The sequence below is a fragment of the Podarcis vaucheri genome (assembly GCF_965113315.1).
Source record: "Podarcis vaucheri genome assembly, chromosome: 11".
Taxonomy (NCBI): Eukaryota; Metazoa; Chordata; class Lepidosauria; order Squamata; family Lacertidae; genus Podarcis; species Podarcis vaucheri.
Window position 1 is genome coordinate 64,966,754 of NC_138749.1, and position 16,312 is coordinate 64,983,065.

The following is a 16,312-nucleotide window of genomic DNA, read 5'->3' on the forward strand; positions in this document are numbered from 1 at the left end:
CCCATGAAGCAGGAGAATTGATTATGCGCTCTTGGTGCAGTTCAACATAAACTACAGCATCTAGATCTAGGGGCTTTCCTAATATATGGACTGGGGCTCCAAAATCAGAACTGAGCATGATTGATTGGTGAGTTGGGGGGGGCAGTGGTTCTGGAGTCTCTGTGCTTTGCAATGCAATCTTATTCCTGTCTACTCAGAAGTAAGCCCTGTTGGATTAAGTTGGACTTACTCTCAGGTATGTGTGTATAGGATTGCTACACGCATGCGCGCGCGCGCACACACACACACACACACACACCCCTCTATATATTTGAAACATTGTCATTTCTTCTTCTGCCTACAGCCCAAAGCCCTGAAACTGCTGGGAATGGAAGTAAGTGTCATTTAATTCATTTTGTTTTGTTTTTGTTTTTTTAAGAAAAGATGATGATAGTAATGGGAGGGCAGGGGGAGTAATTTTTTTTAAAGTATGAAGTCAGGGCAGAAGTGGTGATCCCAGGAAGTGGCCTATGTTGGTTCAAGGCTCCTTCTGGGTGCCGCCATTTTGGTTCTTAAGAGTTAGAAAAAATGGAGGTAAGAAATATGAGGGGCAAATAAAATTTAAGAAGAAGAAAGAAAAATGTATTAAAAATATTTTTGAATTGTTTTGAAAAATTAAGGAAAAGGAACCAAAGAAGAAGAATAAAATCTAGATAAAATAAGAATAAAAGGAACCCCCCCCCCAAAAAAAAGAAAGAAAGAAACATCAAGGGATAAAGATTAGAATTTTTTTAAACAATAAATAAATAAATGTAATAGTAAATGTTTTGGTGGGTCCCTGCCCACCACCTCCGAGCCGGTCTCCAGACAGGTCGGGTGGGGGCCAGGTTTGAACTGGCTTGCACACTTCCATGCAGCCTGCCTAGCTCTCCCCGTCCCTGCCTATCTCTCCTAATTTATGGCAGCCACGGTGGCGATGGAGGAGGCTGGCGGGTGCTCGGTCGGGGGGCGGCTCCACTGCGCTATCCGCTGGACTTCCTCCAAGCCTCGCTGGGGCGATCCCTGTCCTGGTGCAGCTGAGGTCATCTGGTGGGGGGGCTGGGAGCCTCGCACAGCTCCCCCCCATCGCTGCGTCCGGTGCCCCCACTCTGGGCGGCTCCCAACAGAATATTAAAACAGAATAAACCATCAAACATTAAAAACTTCCCTAAACAGGGCTGCCTTCATATGTCTTCTAAAAGTCAGGTAGTTGTTTATTTCCTTGACATCTGATAGGGCGCCATTGACTGGTTGTGTTGTGTTAAAAACAAATGAATTCTGCACTTAAAGGCACAGATAGGAAGCTAATATCTTGTTTGGCTCTAAATTGATGAGTTTTTATAAGGCTATTCATAAAGAAAGGTGAATTAAGGCTCATTCTTAACTATAGGTTGGTGCATGTGACATTGGGGAGATTCTACTACCATTAATATGCTGGCATCTGCTACTAGAAATGACCAAAGCACAGTGCTAGACCAGACTTGCCCAGCTCCCCTCCTGTGCTGCATTGGGGAGCACAGGTGCAGTTTGCGCTTCCACCCCCATAGGCACATGGAAGCAACAACTGTGGGGCACTGCTGGAAAAAGCTCAGCAGCAAAAAACATCAGCTCTGTGAATGTACCCAAGGACAGCATGGGAATCAGTCTTTCCCACAACAGTATGAGATCGTTTTCTAATTTTAACAGGATGAATGTAATCCACATCCACATAATTCTAAAGCAAGATATTTCATAAAACACATAATATAGTTTACAATATTTGGGTTGGCTTAAGTTGGCCAGCAAGACATTCAACAGGGATTTATTGTTTTTAATGCAGAGACTGGATAGATGTTAGCAATGCTATTTATTTCAACAAGTATTTCTTGAAGTACTAAAACTGTTGTTTTGTGGGCATCATTCTTAATTTTTGTTCAGATATATTAAAGGCTGGGTTATTTACATCTGTTTTGTGATGGAGGCCCAAGGCAGTGTGTATTATTATTGTGTGAAAGTGTGGATGTTTTGCCCTGTGTGAGAAAGTATCTAGAGTCACATAAACTAAAGAGAGCAAGTTTGTTAGTAACTTATGACTGTAGCAAAGGAACTAGTTTAATGTCTCCTAACAAACATTACATGGTTGAAACTGTTTTGGTCTGATGGCGTTTTCTCCATTTAACAGGATGATGTCCCACTGCGGAGGGGAAGAAAAACAACCAAGAAGCGAGAGGAAGAAGTGGACATTGATCTTGATGACCCCGAGATTAACCATTTCCCTTTTCCTTTTCATGAGTTGATGGTGTGGGCTGTGCTAATGAAGCGTCAGAAGATGGCCCTCTTTTTCTGGCAACATGGAGAGGAAGCCATGGCTAAGGCTTTAGTGGCCTGTAAGCTCTGCAAAGCCATGGCCCACGAAGCATCCGAGAATGATATGGTGGATGACATATCACAGGAGTTAAATCATAACTCCAGGTTGAATAATTAATGAATTCATCTTGATTTGTTTCTACTGATACTACCTAAAAGCCTGTTACAATGACCCCACTTCTTTTAACACTGATCTGATGATAGCCAGACCAAACAAGATGACTTCCTGCACTTGTGTATAGTAGGTTTCCTGGGAGAAACCTATTTATTTGGAGGCCGTCATTGGCTCAGAAGGCAAGCAAGGAGCAGGAATATTGCTGGCTTGGAGGTAGAAAACAACCTTAACCTCCCCAGCTTTTCTGCTGCACCTGCAAAACAGGAGCTTGTTCCAAGAGCCAGACATAGCCCCACACATGAATCGTAAGAACTTTGCCACAACTGTAGCTGGTTTTCAGGGAGCAAGCCTCCTTCTCTGGTGGCAAGTCCCAGTCACCCCTACAGTGACTAGTTGTAGGTGGGTTTGCTCTTGCATGAGAGCAGGAGCAGGGAATGCGAGCTAGCTTGGCTTCCAAGTAACAGCTAGGATTCTGGGGAGCTGTGTCTGCATGCAGCTCACAAAGGCATATCCAGTGTGTTGGGGGGGGGGGGTATTACAGACTTTTCTTATCATCATCATCAGCAACAGATATCCTGTGGCTCTTACTGAGGAGGGGACGTGGGTGGTGCTGTGGGTAAAAGCCTCAGTGTGTAGGGCTTGCCAATCAAAAGGTTGGCGGTTCGAATCCCCACGGCGGGGTGCTCGGTCCCAGCGCCTGCCAACCTAGCCGTTCGAAAGCACCCCCGGGTGCAAGTAGATAAATAGGGACCGCTTACTGGCGGGAAGGTAAATGGCGTTTCCGTGTGCTGCGCTGGCTCGCCAGATGCAGCTTTGTCACGCTGGCCACGTGACCCGGAAGTGTCTCCGGACAGCGCTGGCCCCCGGCCTCTTGAGTGAGATGGGCGCACAACCCCAGAGTCTGTCAAGACTGGCCCGTACGGGCAGGGGTACCTTTACCTTTACCTTTACCTTACTGGGGAACTGGATTGTCAGAGTCCTGTAGTTGGGCAAGGAGGGCCAGCAAGTGGGCTGGTGAACTCAGCAAGAGAGGAGAGTGACTATAGAGCTGAAGGTTAATGTGAGCCAATCCTAAGTTAGTAAAGCATTATCATATTTGGGCCAGTTTACTGTTCACTGTACCTTTATTGTACCTTTCTATGTATTAATGTGCTGTTTACTGCTTTGGGGGGTCGTTGGGCCAAGAAGTTGTGTGTGTGTAATAATATAATATAATATAATATAATATAATATAATATAATATAATATAATATAATATAATAATATAATATAATATAATATAATATAATATAATATAATATAAAATACAATACAATTAATATAATATAATATAATATAATATAATATAATATAATATAATATATAGCATAACACTTCCCAGAAGTACCCAGGTATTTATTTCAGTGCCCTTATTGACCCAAGGAGTTTGATAGGTATGAGGGTGCCACGGAGAAGACCTTTCCGTTGATCTTTGCTGTTGGAATGTGATGTGTAGATAATACAGTAAATAAATTCCTCTGGATTGATTTATGTGGAGTGGTAATATTTCAGGGTACGGGACGCGGGTGGCGCTGTGGGTAAAAGCCTCAGCGCCTAGGGCTTGCCGATCAAAAGGTCGGCGGTTCGAATCCCCGCGGCGGGGTGCGCTCCTGCTGCTCGGTCCCAGTGCCTGCCAACCTAGCAGTTCGAAAGCACCCCCGGGTGCAAGTAGATAAATAGGTACCGCTTACCAGCGGGAAGGTAAACGGCGTTCCGTGTGCTGCGCTGGCTCGCCAGATGCAGCTTTGTCACGCTGGCCACGTGACCCGGAAGTGTCTCCGGACAGCGCTGGCCCCCGGCCTATAGAGTGAGATGGGCGCACAAACCCCAGAGTCTGTCAAGACTGGCCCGTTCGGGCAGGGGTACCGTTACCGTTACCGTTAATATTTCAGGTATCTATAAAACCCCAAGACTTTTATGGTCAAAAATTGCACTTTGCATTTTACTGGGAAAGTTATAGAAAACTGGTGCAGATGCTGAATCCCTGGTATCCTGCACCTGTGGTGACCCAGCCCTAAATTCATGCTATTGTGCCATCAAACGGCTGCTCTGAGTAGCACATATTATGATAGTCTAAGGTTCTTAAGATGCAAATGGCAGCTGTTAAGTGGTCTTAAGATAAAAGCAGATGCAGACTTCACACAATATATTATTGTGAACCTCCTGGCTAAGCTCTCTAACGCCATGGGATTTCAGAATTGGCTGTGAACCAGCCCAGACAAGGCCGGACGTGCTGAATGTTGCCTATTATGAGCATTCCTCAAACACATAGATACGCACAGAAGTAACAAGGCCTGTCAAGACAAGGAACAACTATCATCACCTTCATCTAGTACCATGAAATCCTCAGTCATCCTCAGTTCATTGGTATCCAGTCCCCTGTTATGGCCAAACACTGCATAAATCCCAAGGGTGCTTCCAGATTGTCACTATATTCTGGTGGGATTAAATTACAAGCAGCAAATTCAGGCTGTGCAATTAAAGCTTTTTTGGAGCTCTAGCGCGTGCTTACCGAAAAGATCCAACTTTTTGCAATAGGGAAAATGTAGTGGGAAGTGCAGGAGAAGACTTTGTTGGACACAACAGTCTTCTAGCCTGCCCACTAACAAATGAGAGTGAATGCTTATTAAACAATCAATGCCATCTAATTTCCCTGCAAACAAATTACAATGAATGCTCAATAAACAGGTTGCCTGGAAGTCCTCTAGCACTTCCCTTCAGACCTGGGTTGAATGAAAAAAGAGGGTGCTTATATGTTTGAATTCCATACCTCTACTATTCACTTAGCACAGTTGGGGGGGTGCACTATATTCCCTTAGTTAAGGATTCCCTAGGAAATGTGCTTTTCTCAAACAGGTAATAGGAAGTGGGATGGTTCAGATGTAAGCCACCAAGGTGAAGAAAGGAAGCAAGTGGGAGCTAGGACCTCTTAGCAACAGTAAATTAAGGAGCTTCACTAGATGTCTAACCTTCAGCATCAATATGCCAAGTGCACCTGAGTATAGCATAGTCCTTTCAGCAGAAGTGTTCCCAGTTGTTTAACTTCCATGTAACAGATTGCACAAACTAACAAAAAGTGGCCTGTATTGCAGGGATTTTGGCCAGCTGGCAGTGGAGCTCCTGGACCAATCCTACAAGCAGGATGAGCAGCTGGCAATGAAACTTCTGACCTACGAGCTGAAGAACTGGAGCAATGCCACGTGCCTGCAACTCGCAGTGGCAGCCAAACATCGCGATTTCATTGCTCACACTTGTAGCCAAATGCTGCTCACAGACATGTGGATGGGCAGACTCCGGATGCGCAAAAATTCCAGCCTAAAGGTCAGGACTGTTTTAAAATCATATCATAACTTGAGGCTTAGGGAGAGGTCGTGCTGAATTAGCAGTAACAGCTTTGATCATGTAAAGCATTGATGGGGCCTCTGCAGATCTTTCCACTTTAAACTCTAAAGGGAGGTGTCGTAAGGCAAGGCTGAGCTACTCCTTTTAAGCTCTCTAGGACGCCAGGTCTTTTAGGAAGCATCTACGGCCAGCCTCTGCTCCCGCTATCCCTGGCTTTGCCCACACAATGGGTTTTTGCACCAGCCCCTGGCGAGTCATTTTGAAACCCACATGCATGAGTATCAGATTATTGGATGGCCCAGAGAGCACATGTATTTTGAAACTAAATAAGCAACTGGCATAACCATAACCTGTTAATTGTGATGATTATTGTTATCATTATTATTGCTTTAGGTAATTCTAGGAATTCTACTTCCTCCTTCAATTCTCAGCTTGGAGTTCAAGAACAAAGATGACATGCCTTACATGTCTCAGGCCCAAGAGATCCAACTTCAAGAAAAAGAGCCAGAGGAACCAGAAAAACCAGTGAAAGAAAAAGAAGAGGAGGACATGGAACTCACAGTAAGGGAACACATTGCTGGAAGTGGTTCGCGCAGCCATTACCCCCCCCCCCTTACCATTTCCACTTCGGTATGTGTTAGGGGAGGGGTCACTAACCTTTTAGGGTCCTTGGGCACAATTGGAGGCCGCAGAAACACATAGTGCCCCACAACTGTTCCATTGGCCACAATAGATCACCTTTTTCCAAGCTTAACTTCAGCAGAGGAGCAGCCCCTGTGACTGCCATGTTGGTGAACCCTCTATTAAGGAGTGCCATGTTTTTAGGGAGCCCAATCCACCCAGAACCTCTCCTGAGATGCCCTGTTGAAAGTAACCATGGCTGAGTATAAGCCGTGTCGTATAGTTTGTGGCCAGGAAGAGTTCCTAGAGTCAAATGAGGTAACGAATTACAGAAGTTCCATTTTGCTTCTGGGAAACAATGCATTGTGACGCAGCTGGCTGCCATTGGTTGTGCCTTGACTTCAATAGTGGAGGCGCACCCGACTATGGCTGATCATGCTTTTTGTAAAGGACACCGTTATACAGACATCCTCCTTACAAGGATTATGGAAGGTACAGACTATCAGTAGATAATTATTTACTATTATTGCTGCAAAGCAATGATTTACAAAAAAAAAAAAAAAGATGTCACAGCAATATTTTAGATGTGGTGTGTCACTTTGTTATTCTCAAGTTTAAATCTAAATACAATTGTTAATGAAAAACTGTATTTGTAAGCAACTGTATGTTAAAGCTGCTTCCTGTTGCAAGGTAACAAAAGTGTTTATCTCCCGCTGTTGCTGTTATACTTAGCAAATGCACCGTTCCTAACATTTTTTGCATTTCTTGTCCACTCCATCTCAAGGACTGAGATACAAGCTAAAAACCACAGCTCCAATTAAATTACGCTTAAGTGATCATATCCTTGACCAATACTCATTTTACTCTTGCCACCAAAAAACCCAAAACCAGCTGAGATGTTAGGGCAACTCCAGCATCTTGGGGGAAAGTTGGGGCATAAGCCTCTATGAAGTTTTGTCAAATAAAGTGAGCTGTCAAGGATGATTAAGTTGCTGTTAAGAATTGGAGACAAAAACAGGAACATAATAGTTTCACTTGGTGATAGGTCCACATTTAGCATTATAGAGACGAGGTGTTCACAAATATTGACATATATTTAGTGATCATTAAACAATCTGGAATATCTTTCTATGAGTTTTTCACAAATAGGTTAAGGAACCATTCAGTCGACAAGCTTTAGGATTTACTGTTTTCAGTTGGAAGCTGGAATGCAGGACCCTTTTGAGGATCATCTTTGTGAATATATGGAAATTAGGGGGTTCTTCCAGCTGCTTCTGTTGCCTGACAATCCACTTACAATATTATGGGACAGCTTATTGAGTAGATTGTAAATTGTTCTTTAATGGTCTTATTCTATTATCTTTAGTAGGTGCCTTTTGCATAGTTTTATTTTATTTTATTTTCCCTCCTCTAATGTTTATTTGCTTTTTTAAAACATTTTAGAAGCACACATTACCTATATAACAGCTGCCTATGATGGCAAACATTTAGTGAGAAGTCCCTTTGAAGTCAACACTGACTAAATATTCATGTGTGACTTTGTCATGCTAATTTTAAATGAATTTATTGTATGTACAAGAAAGAATCAAACCAGTTAAACCACTAAAAAGCCTCCTGGGCTTCTGCTGGCATAAGACATCACAAGCATTTTTTATTTTATCATAGCTACTTACTGGTCTCTCGGTGCCCATATTCATTTTTTTAAGGTTTACTTCATTAAATTTTGTTAAAAATTAGGCTGTTTCCTACAGGCCACCAGCAAGAGCTGCCCCCAAGATCTTATCTGCGGGGAAGCAGAAGGCTCTGCCTACAAGACCCAAAATTCAGGGAAGCAGAAGACGCTAGGCACAAGATCAGCCTACAGGACCCCTATGCAGGCAAGATCCTGGAAAAAGAGGGGAAGATCAGAAGCCAGTTTAAGATTGACAGGTTGTTTTCCTCCAAAATGAACTTGTTCTGCTTTAATTGTAGTTAATTACTGCTGGCTTCTGATCAATGAGTGAAGTGCTTATTCAAATCCAATAAGCAGAGCTACAATGTAGTGAATTACAATTACCCCCTCTTTTGATGCCCTGTTCCCATTCCTTTTTTCCAACACTATATTTTCCTCTAGTAGCAGCACAGGGCGCTGTAATGTCTTGTCTTGTCTCTGTGTGTTTCTTTAGAGAAATAGCATGGTTTTCCATGTTCCCTCCTCTCCACCATCTGACCTTGGTCTTTGCCTTCAGCCTGGGTTCTTTTCCCTCTACCTTCTAACATTATTATTATTAGTAGTAGTAGTAGTAGTAGTGTGTGTGTGTGTGTGTGTGTGTGTGTGTGTGTGTGTGTGTACCCTGCATTTTTACCTGGCAGGAACTCAAGGCAGCTTACAGATAAAATAAGAACATCTAAAAACATAGGTGGGGGAAGGGAAAACAATCATTCAAACAATTAAACAACAATTTGTTTTTGTTTGTTAATATGTTATGCACTTTTGTGTTTTTATTATTGTAAGCTGCCCTGAGATCCTCAGATGCAGGGTGATACAGAAATTTAACAAATAACAGACACACACACACGCGCACGTACGCGTGCACACACACACACTGATTATTACAATAAAACAGCATGGCACACCCAGTACTTATATCTCTAAGGATTCTGTGGGCACTCAAATTCTTTGCAGTAAACAGCAGAGGGCTCAAGTGACCTCCAGGAGCCTTCAGTTCCAGAATGCATAATATTGGTTTTCTCTGATGTTGTGAATTTCATTGTTCATGTGCTAAAATGAACAAAAGGTACACCAGACACCATATATTGTTAGCAGGAAAAGAGTGGAGGAAGAAATGGGTGCTGGGCAATTAGCCTGAAAATCAGACTGGCTGCAAAGGAAGCAGGAGATAATAAACTAAAAGGCAGGAGGTGGGCGCCGCAGGGAATTTTTCAGCGCAAGCAGACCCCTTGCCACACTGCACGCAACTGCTCACGCCCAGGGATGGGATCATTATACCTGCCACAGTGACAGACAAGTCCCTATATATATAGCACAAGTTCATTTCCCCCCAAATATGTTACCGATCGGTGCCTGGTGCATTATTGCATGACTCAGCCTGACTCGTGATAAATCAGTTACGTTCAAAAAACAGAAAAAACAGAAGCCACCTACGTATAGCAGCCTCCTAGCAAATTATCACCCCTTTCCATCCCTTCCATCCTCTCACAGAGAGAAGTATTTTTCTGCACGTTGCAAACCATTTGCTGTTTTCGCTTCTACCTACAGTGTTTGTGAATAGTAAGAATATTATGAACTAACAACCATGAAAAGAACATTCATGGTTCTTAGGTTGAACTCCTAGTCCAAACCCTGGTAGTTTCGCAAATATTTGTCATTTGTGAGTGTGGGTAGACATTTGTGCTCAGTGGCCTACAGTTACTTCAGAGCCATTATAGCATGAAATACTCTGATAAAGAAGGTGACTTCAGAAATAAAGCGGGAGCCTAGCAAAGGGCCAATGGAACAGACAGACATTTCAATCTGAGCTTGGTTTGTTTCTTAGTTAACAGATTCCATTAATTTCCTATAATAAACAAAAGTTCCAGCAATTATAGCACTTCAAACATTATGTTCAACTCTGTTTCTATCACAGAGAAGGAATACCACCAAGGGCAAAGAGCACCACCAGCACCCACCACCCAGACAGTTTTGCACGATTGCTAAGTTGTACAGTTTGTGCAAGATTGCAAAAGCCAGGAGTTGAAGGGGAGATGGAGGATTTAGGGGAGTGCGATCAGTTTGTGTCAAGTACAGGAGTTCCCTTCTCCCTTCTGGTTGCTCTCAGATAAGAATTAACAAGCATTCAGTAGATTTATAGTCTTTTTATTACAGTATCATGTTGCAAGCACAGACACACAACTCTCTGCAAGCATAGCAGTTGCTCACTCTGACTCCTCCCCTCAACTTCTGCAGCAAGAAGCATGCCAGTGGGATGTCCCGTCCCCCCCTCCCCGCATTTCCTTTGTTCTCCGACATGATCATACCTCCAAGTTTGGGGGGGAGGGCACTCTCGACTGATGTATCACCCAGCTGCTCCCTCCCTTCTGGTTGCTTAGTTACTATCTCAAAGCTGGGGAGCTCCTCTCTCAGTTGTGCAGGCTTTGTGTTTGTTTGCCTGTCTGCCTGCTTCTGGGGACTCTGGAAGGAAGGGGAGCAAGTATTCCCCCTCCTCTTCTCTTAGGATATGATCCTAGGATCTGCATCTCCCACTCTTCCGATCCAGACCAGCCCCTGACAGTTTGGTTGCACTGGGCACGGAGCCTCAGGGGCTTGCGGGAGACAGCACAACTATTATTTAAAATGGAGTGCGACAGGTGCCAAATTTTGGCGTTGCACAGGGTGCTGCTGAAATGTGAGATCCCAAGATCCGCCACTGTTAGTGGAAGGGCTCAGTATCTGCTTTGTGTTCAGATGATCCCTGGTTCAATCCCTGACATTTCCAGATGCCTGAAATACTGGAGGAACGTTGCCGGTCAGGGTGGAGAAAACTGAGCTGGACAGCCTAGTGACTCCATAGAAGTCGGCTTTCTGGGTTTCTGGGTTTCCATATTTTGTGTCACAAGTTCCCAGCCTTTCCAAGCAATGTTCATGATTGACTGTGTCATTGTCAGGGTCTGAAGGGGAAGGCTGGGAATCACCCCCTCCTCCTCCTTTGTTTCCCTCAGAGGAGGGGGAGGGGGAATCAGGTCCTCTTCTCCAGTGGTTTCAAGAGAAGAGGGAGAAAGGATTGAACTGCCGCAGAACTCAGAGCTGCCAAGTTAGGAGGTGTTAGGATAAGGAGGGGGAGGGGGAGAATTGCCAGCAGAGATGTCCTTGGAAAGCCAGCGTCCTCAAAGACGTTTGACTCCTGAGGCCATCCGTGGGGCCACAGGCGGATGCTGGGGAAAGAAGGGGAGAAGCTTAGAGTGAGCAGCATCACTATGGAGTTTAGGACTGGATTCTTTGTCTTGCACCACAAGAACTGAATAAAACCATTAATGCGAACTTTCTTGATGTTGCCGGCAGAGGATAGAATCCTTCAAGCTTGACAGTAATACATTTACTAGGTTGATATTCCAGGTATATGTTACTGACGGCATTTGTTGGGGTGTGGGAGAAGGAACCCCAAACTATCTTTTGCCCTGGGCTTCAGATTCCGTCTCTGCCACCCTCTCTGTAGTCACAAAGGAATGGACTTCCTCCATGGAAGCAGCCTGGTTTGGAATGCCCTGGCTAAAGAGGCAGGCTTCTCTTCCGCTTTCCAGCACTTTTTCTGAAGCACACCAAAGCAAAAACCCCTGAAACGATTTGTGTTGGAGTAATGCATCCCCTTGTTCTTTTCAGTTCTGTGCTTTTTAATAGTTCTGCTCATGGTGGTTTCTTGGGAAAGGCTGGGTGCTGAAGTCCTTCTGCTCTGCCACATGCCCACTCACCCACTTCTGCCAAATCAGCTTTATGGGCATTTTCTGTGACTTGGAACCACAAGTGTGAAGCTCTTCGTTTCATTCATCTTCACTCCCTGCCCACTGCATTATCCTTCGGAAGTGACAAAGCTTGCTTTCCTGGGGGCCACCTCTGCATTTTCATGCCGACATTGTTGCCCAAAAACTACAAGAAGGAAAGCTCATTTACTTCTCCCCGCCACTGCCAACTTTGAATGCAAAAACCTGCCCATTTTAATTATGTTTAAATTGTTTTTAGGTTTTTTAAATAATTTCAATATTTCTTGTAAACTGCTTAGAGGTTTTACTACAATCAAGCAGTATGTATTTTTTGTTAAATAAACAAACAACAATCAAACATACAGATACCTAGATAATAAAAGGATTCTCCCTTTCTTTCTTTCTTTCTTTCTTTCTTTCTTTCTTTCTTTCTTTTTTGTGATTCAAACTCTTCTGGAAGTGCACAGAAGCTGAGCTGATGCCAAAGGGTAGTCTTTTGAAACAGTAGTACTCAAAGTGAGTAACAAATATTGTCAGTTTTGTGCTGCTTTCTGCCAGTTGAATCTGCCCATCTCTACTGTTGGCATCCCATTTAGAAAATTGGCTTTGCTTAGCTGTGCTGAGTGTGCCTCACCACAATGTGGAAACAGTTCTCTTTCAACACTTTTATTTAGCTGAGTCCTATTGGGTGCACATGTGCACCAGGAAACCATCAGGGCTCAAGCCCAATCCCCTGGGCTGCCTGGAATGGTAAATAGAATTCAGAAACCAATTGCCAGTAAAACAGGACATTTATTTAGGCAGTGAAAGGCTGGTGCAACACAACCTCAACCAGCAAGTAGTTGAGAGGTGGCACACCAAGTATAAAAACAGCAGAAGCATTTGTACACTTACAAGCAAAGGGTAGTTTTGTCCACCTATGGCAATACTTCCTTCTACTAGATTATACTGATTTAATCATGAGGCACAGCAACTTTCTTATCTCTTCCCCTGCAAACTGGATTTGGGTTTCCCTTGTTTCAAAGCTAACACAAGGCCACTAACATATTTGTAAGTGACAATAGGCCAAAAACTTTGTCAAAGAGGAACAGGGTGCAAGGGCTACAAAAACTCCCCTTGTTGAAAAGGATTTGCCACTACAACTGTCCCTTTGGCTTCCAGAATCTTTTAAAATTTTATACTGATCTTGATTTTGGCTCTCTAAATGCAATACATTTGGTTGCATATTTTTATCTTTCATTTCTTACCAAAAGATGATGCACTTCCCTGAAGGTAATTGGGCAATTTTTCCCTCTTCCGCCTGGTGAATCTGAATTTTGTTATGTTTACTACAGAAAAGCATAACATCAAACCTTTTGTTTGTTTGCACAATTTCCTTCATATTTGGTGCCAGTAAAGAACTGGAAACAGGTCCTAAGGTGAATGACAAGAGGCCATGTGCCCTTCCCCTTGAACAGCAATCCAATGCCTCTTTACTTATTGAGAAGAAATTCCCCCTGTGTTTACTGGCACTTACTCCCAGGTAAGTGTGCATAGGGGGCCACTTTAGATGTAAATGAGCAAGAGAATGATCATTGTTACTGTTTTCAAATATTCAGGCATTCTAAAATATTAATTGAGGATGAAGGAACTGAGGGGATGCTCATCAAATCTGCAGATTACACCAAACTGGGAGGGGTAGCTAAGGCACAGAAGACAGAATTGGGATTCAAAATGACCTCAACAGGTGGCAGAACTGGGCCCAAACTAACAAAATGAATTTCAGTAAGGACAAATGTAAGGTTCTGGACTTAGAATGAACCAATATAAGGTAAGGGACACCTGGCTTACTAGCCCTACATGTGAAAAGGATCTAGGGGTTCTAGGCCACAAGGTTAACATGAGTCAGCAGTGTGATGCAGCAGCAAAAAAAGAGCAAATGTTATTCTAGGTTGCATCAACAGAAGTCTAGTGTCCAGATTAAGGGAAATAATACTACCATGCTATTCTTCCTCGGTCAGAATTCTGGGCGCTACAATTTAAGAAGGATATTGACAAGCTGGAATGTGTGCAGAGGAGGGCAACTGGATGATCAAGGGTCTGGAAACTAAGCCTGATGAGGAGTGCTTGAAGGAGATGGGTATGCTTAGCTTGGAAAAGAGGAGAGCGAGAAACAATATGATAGCCATCTTTAAATATCTCAAGGGCTGTCACATGGAAGATGGCTTGTTTTCTCCTGCTCTGGAGGGTAGGAGTCGAACCTACAAGAAATAAGATTCTGACTAAACATCAGGAAGAATGTTTCTGACAGCAAGAGCTGTTTGACAGAGATATGGTCTCACTTGAGAAGTTGTGGTCTCTTCTTCCTTGGAGATTTTAAAGCAGAAATTGGATGATCATCTGTCATGGATTCTTTACCTGAGATTCTTGCACTGCGAGGTTGAACTAGGTGACTCTTGGGGTCCCTTCCAAGTCTACAATTCTATGGTCTGTTTTCTAATTCACTTACATATTTATATGGATTAGAGTCAGCTGAAAAGAAGCTTTAAAAGACCCGTGGACAAAATAAGTTCAATTAAATTAATCATTAAAGGTTAATGTGCCTAACAGCAAAGCAGCCAGCTCTGAAATGGAGCAATTCCTGCCTCTGATGATGTGAATGCTCTGCTGAAATATGAAGTGCTAAAATGCACAGAAGCGCCTTTAGTTTTCTAGAAGTCCTGGGTCCTTTTACTTGCTCATTTACTAGCACACTAGCACACATTTACAGCTACTAAGCTTGTTTGCCATAGAAAGGCTTGTTAGAACTGTATTGACTTGCTTGTTGACATTTTAAGTTCTCCCACCATTTTTTGTTTTAATTCTGCATTTAAAAACAACTCTCATGTAGGCTCTGAAAAGTATTAGGGGGTGAAGTCAAACCATTGCGTTAGCAGCATCCCAGGACTCAAGACTTGGGCAGCGTGTCCGGAGGTCCCGGGTTGCCCAGATGACAAGACCTCTCTCTCGGCCTCCTTGATATGATCCAAAGCAGGGGTCTGCAACCTTTAAGACAAAAAGAGCCACTTGGACCCGTTTTCGAAGAAAAGAAAAACCTGTGAGCCGCAAAACCATTGCGACATTTAAAACAAATATATCTCCGGAGCCGCGATCTGACAGCGGGCGGGAAGGTGACGTCGGGACAGTGCGTGACTAACGCACGCACCGCCCCCATGCGACGTCACAGCCAGTACAGCGCCCGTCACAGTGGGGAGTGTCGGGGCGCACAATGCGCCTCCTCCCCTCGCTAGTATCCGTCCCGGAGCCGCGGCAAAGGTGTAAAAGAGCCACATGCGGCTCCGGAGCCACGGGTTGCAGACCCCTGATCCAAAGGAAAGCAGAGCAATACATTGGCACGAGCTTGGCTGCAGGAGTTGCCAGATGGAGGCTTGCAAGGCGCTAATCAACCGTCTTAGGGACTGCGCTCGAGATTTGTGTCGGGTTTACTTCTTAGCCTTTTTCCTGCAAGGCAGCAGAGGTTTAGGGTCAGAGTTTTCCTTTGCCTAGATGGACTACCTTCCCAGGTTGATGAGCCCCACCTGCCCCTTACTTCCCTCCACGGCACGTGCAGAAACTTGACCATTGGACCCACTCTTGATCTCGTGTGCTCCATCTGCCAGAGCCTCTCATCGAGGGTTGGAGACCCATTGGTTCCCCTCACCTGGCTGAGCCAGCCAGTCAAAGCTCTTGCTTTCTGTGTGGCAGTTGTTGCAGGCTAACAGCTTCTAGGAGCCACAGATGGGAGCTGAGTGCAGGGTGGAAGCCAAAGGGGGGAAAGTACCCCAGAAGGAGCACAACGTGTCCCCCAACAGAGGTACTAACCCTACCCTACATACTCCCCTTATTACTTCAGTAATAAAATACTGAAGTAGGAAATGCTGTTTTACTATCTAACTTTCCCACTCTCTTCAGTCTGCTGTCCCTCATGTTTGTTCCGATCCCAGCATCATAATTGTCAGTTTTGTGATTCTTAAGTTCTTTATGCTAACCATTTTTTCTTTTTAAAAATTACCTATTATAAAGCAACAGGAGAAAACCATATCAACAAGGAAAAAAGATAAGCTTTTTGTTTGTATAGTTGCTTTTAAAGAACTGAGAAGTGGAAGGGATTCGTGAGTTGCATTTATGTCTGTAGTTTCTGTTGAAGTGGTGTTGCTACAGCATTTGAAGATTCAATCAACGTTATGAATGGCAGCTTCAAATATACAAAAGTTAAAGAATGAATTTTCATGTTGCTTAATTACCTGATTCTTATTGTAAGTTTGAAATGTCTGTGTGTGCTTTACATTTGTTAGATACTGTCCCATCAGTTGATCCAGTGAAACTGGATTGGGCAGCTGGCGAATCATCTATTATAGT

The 16,312-nt window shown here is 43.8% G+C and overlaps 1 protein-coding gene across 11 annotated transcripts in view; it reads left to right on the forward strand.

Annotated features, from left to right (window-relative positions):
* The window catches only part of TRPM3 (transient receptor potential cation channel subfamily M member 3), a gene marked incomplete at its 5' end in the record, with an annotated part of 445,271 nt that overhangs the window by 387,701 nt on the left and 41,258 nt on the right, over positions 1–16,312 (forward strand). For 7 of the 11 annotated variants that reach the window (XM_082241479.1, XM_082241471.1, XM_082241476.1 and 4 more), the window contains 5 exons: positions 344–373; positions 2,180–2,469; positions 5,611–5,839; positions 6,254–6,421; positions 8,233–8,358. In XM_082241479.1, coding sequence (XP_082097605.1) covers positions 344–373; positions 2,180–2,469; positions 5,611–5,839; positions 6,254–6,421; positions 8,233–8,358 — 843 coding nt within the window. The remainder of the gene's footprint in view (positions 1–343; positions 374–2,179; positions 2,470–5,610; positions 5,840–6,253; positions 6,422–8,232; positions 8,359–16,312) is intronic. The other 4 variants (XM_082241480.1, XM_082241473.1, XM_082241481.1 and 1 more) reach the window with 1 other exon arrangement.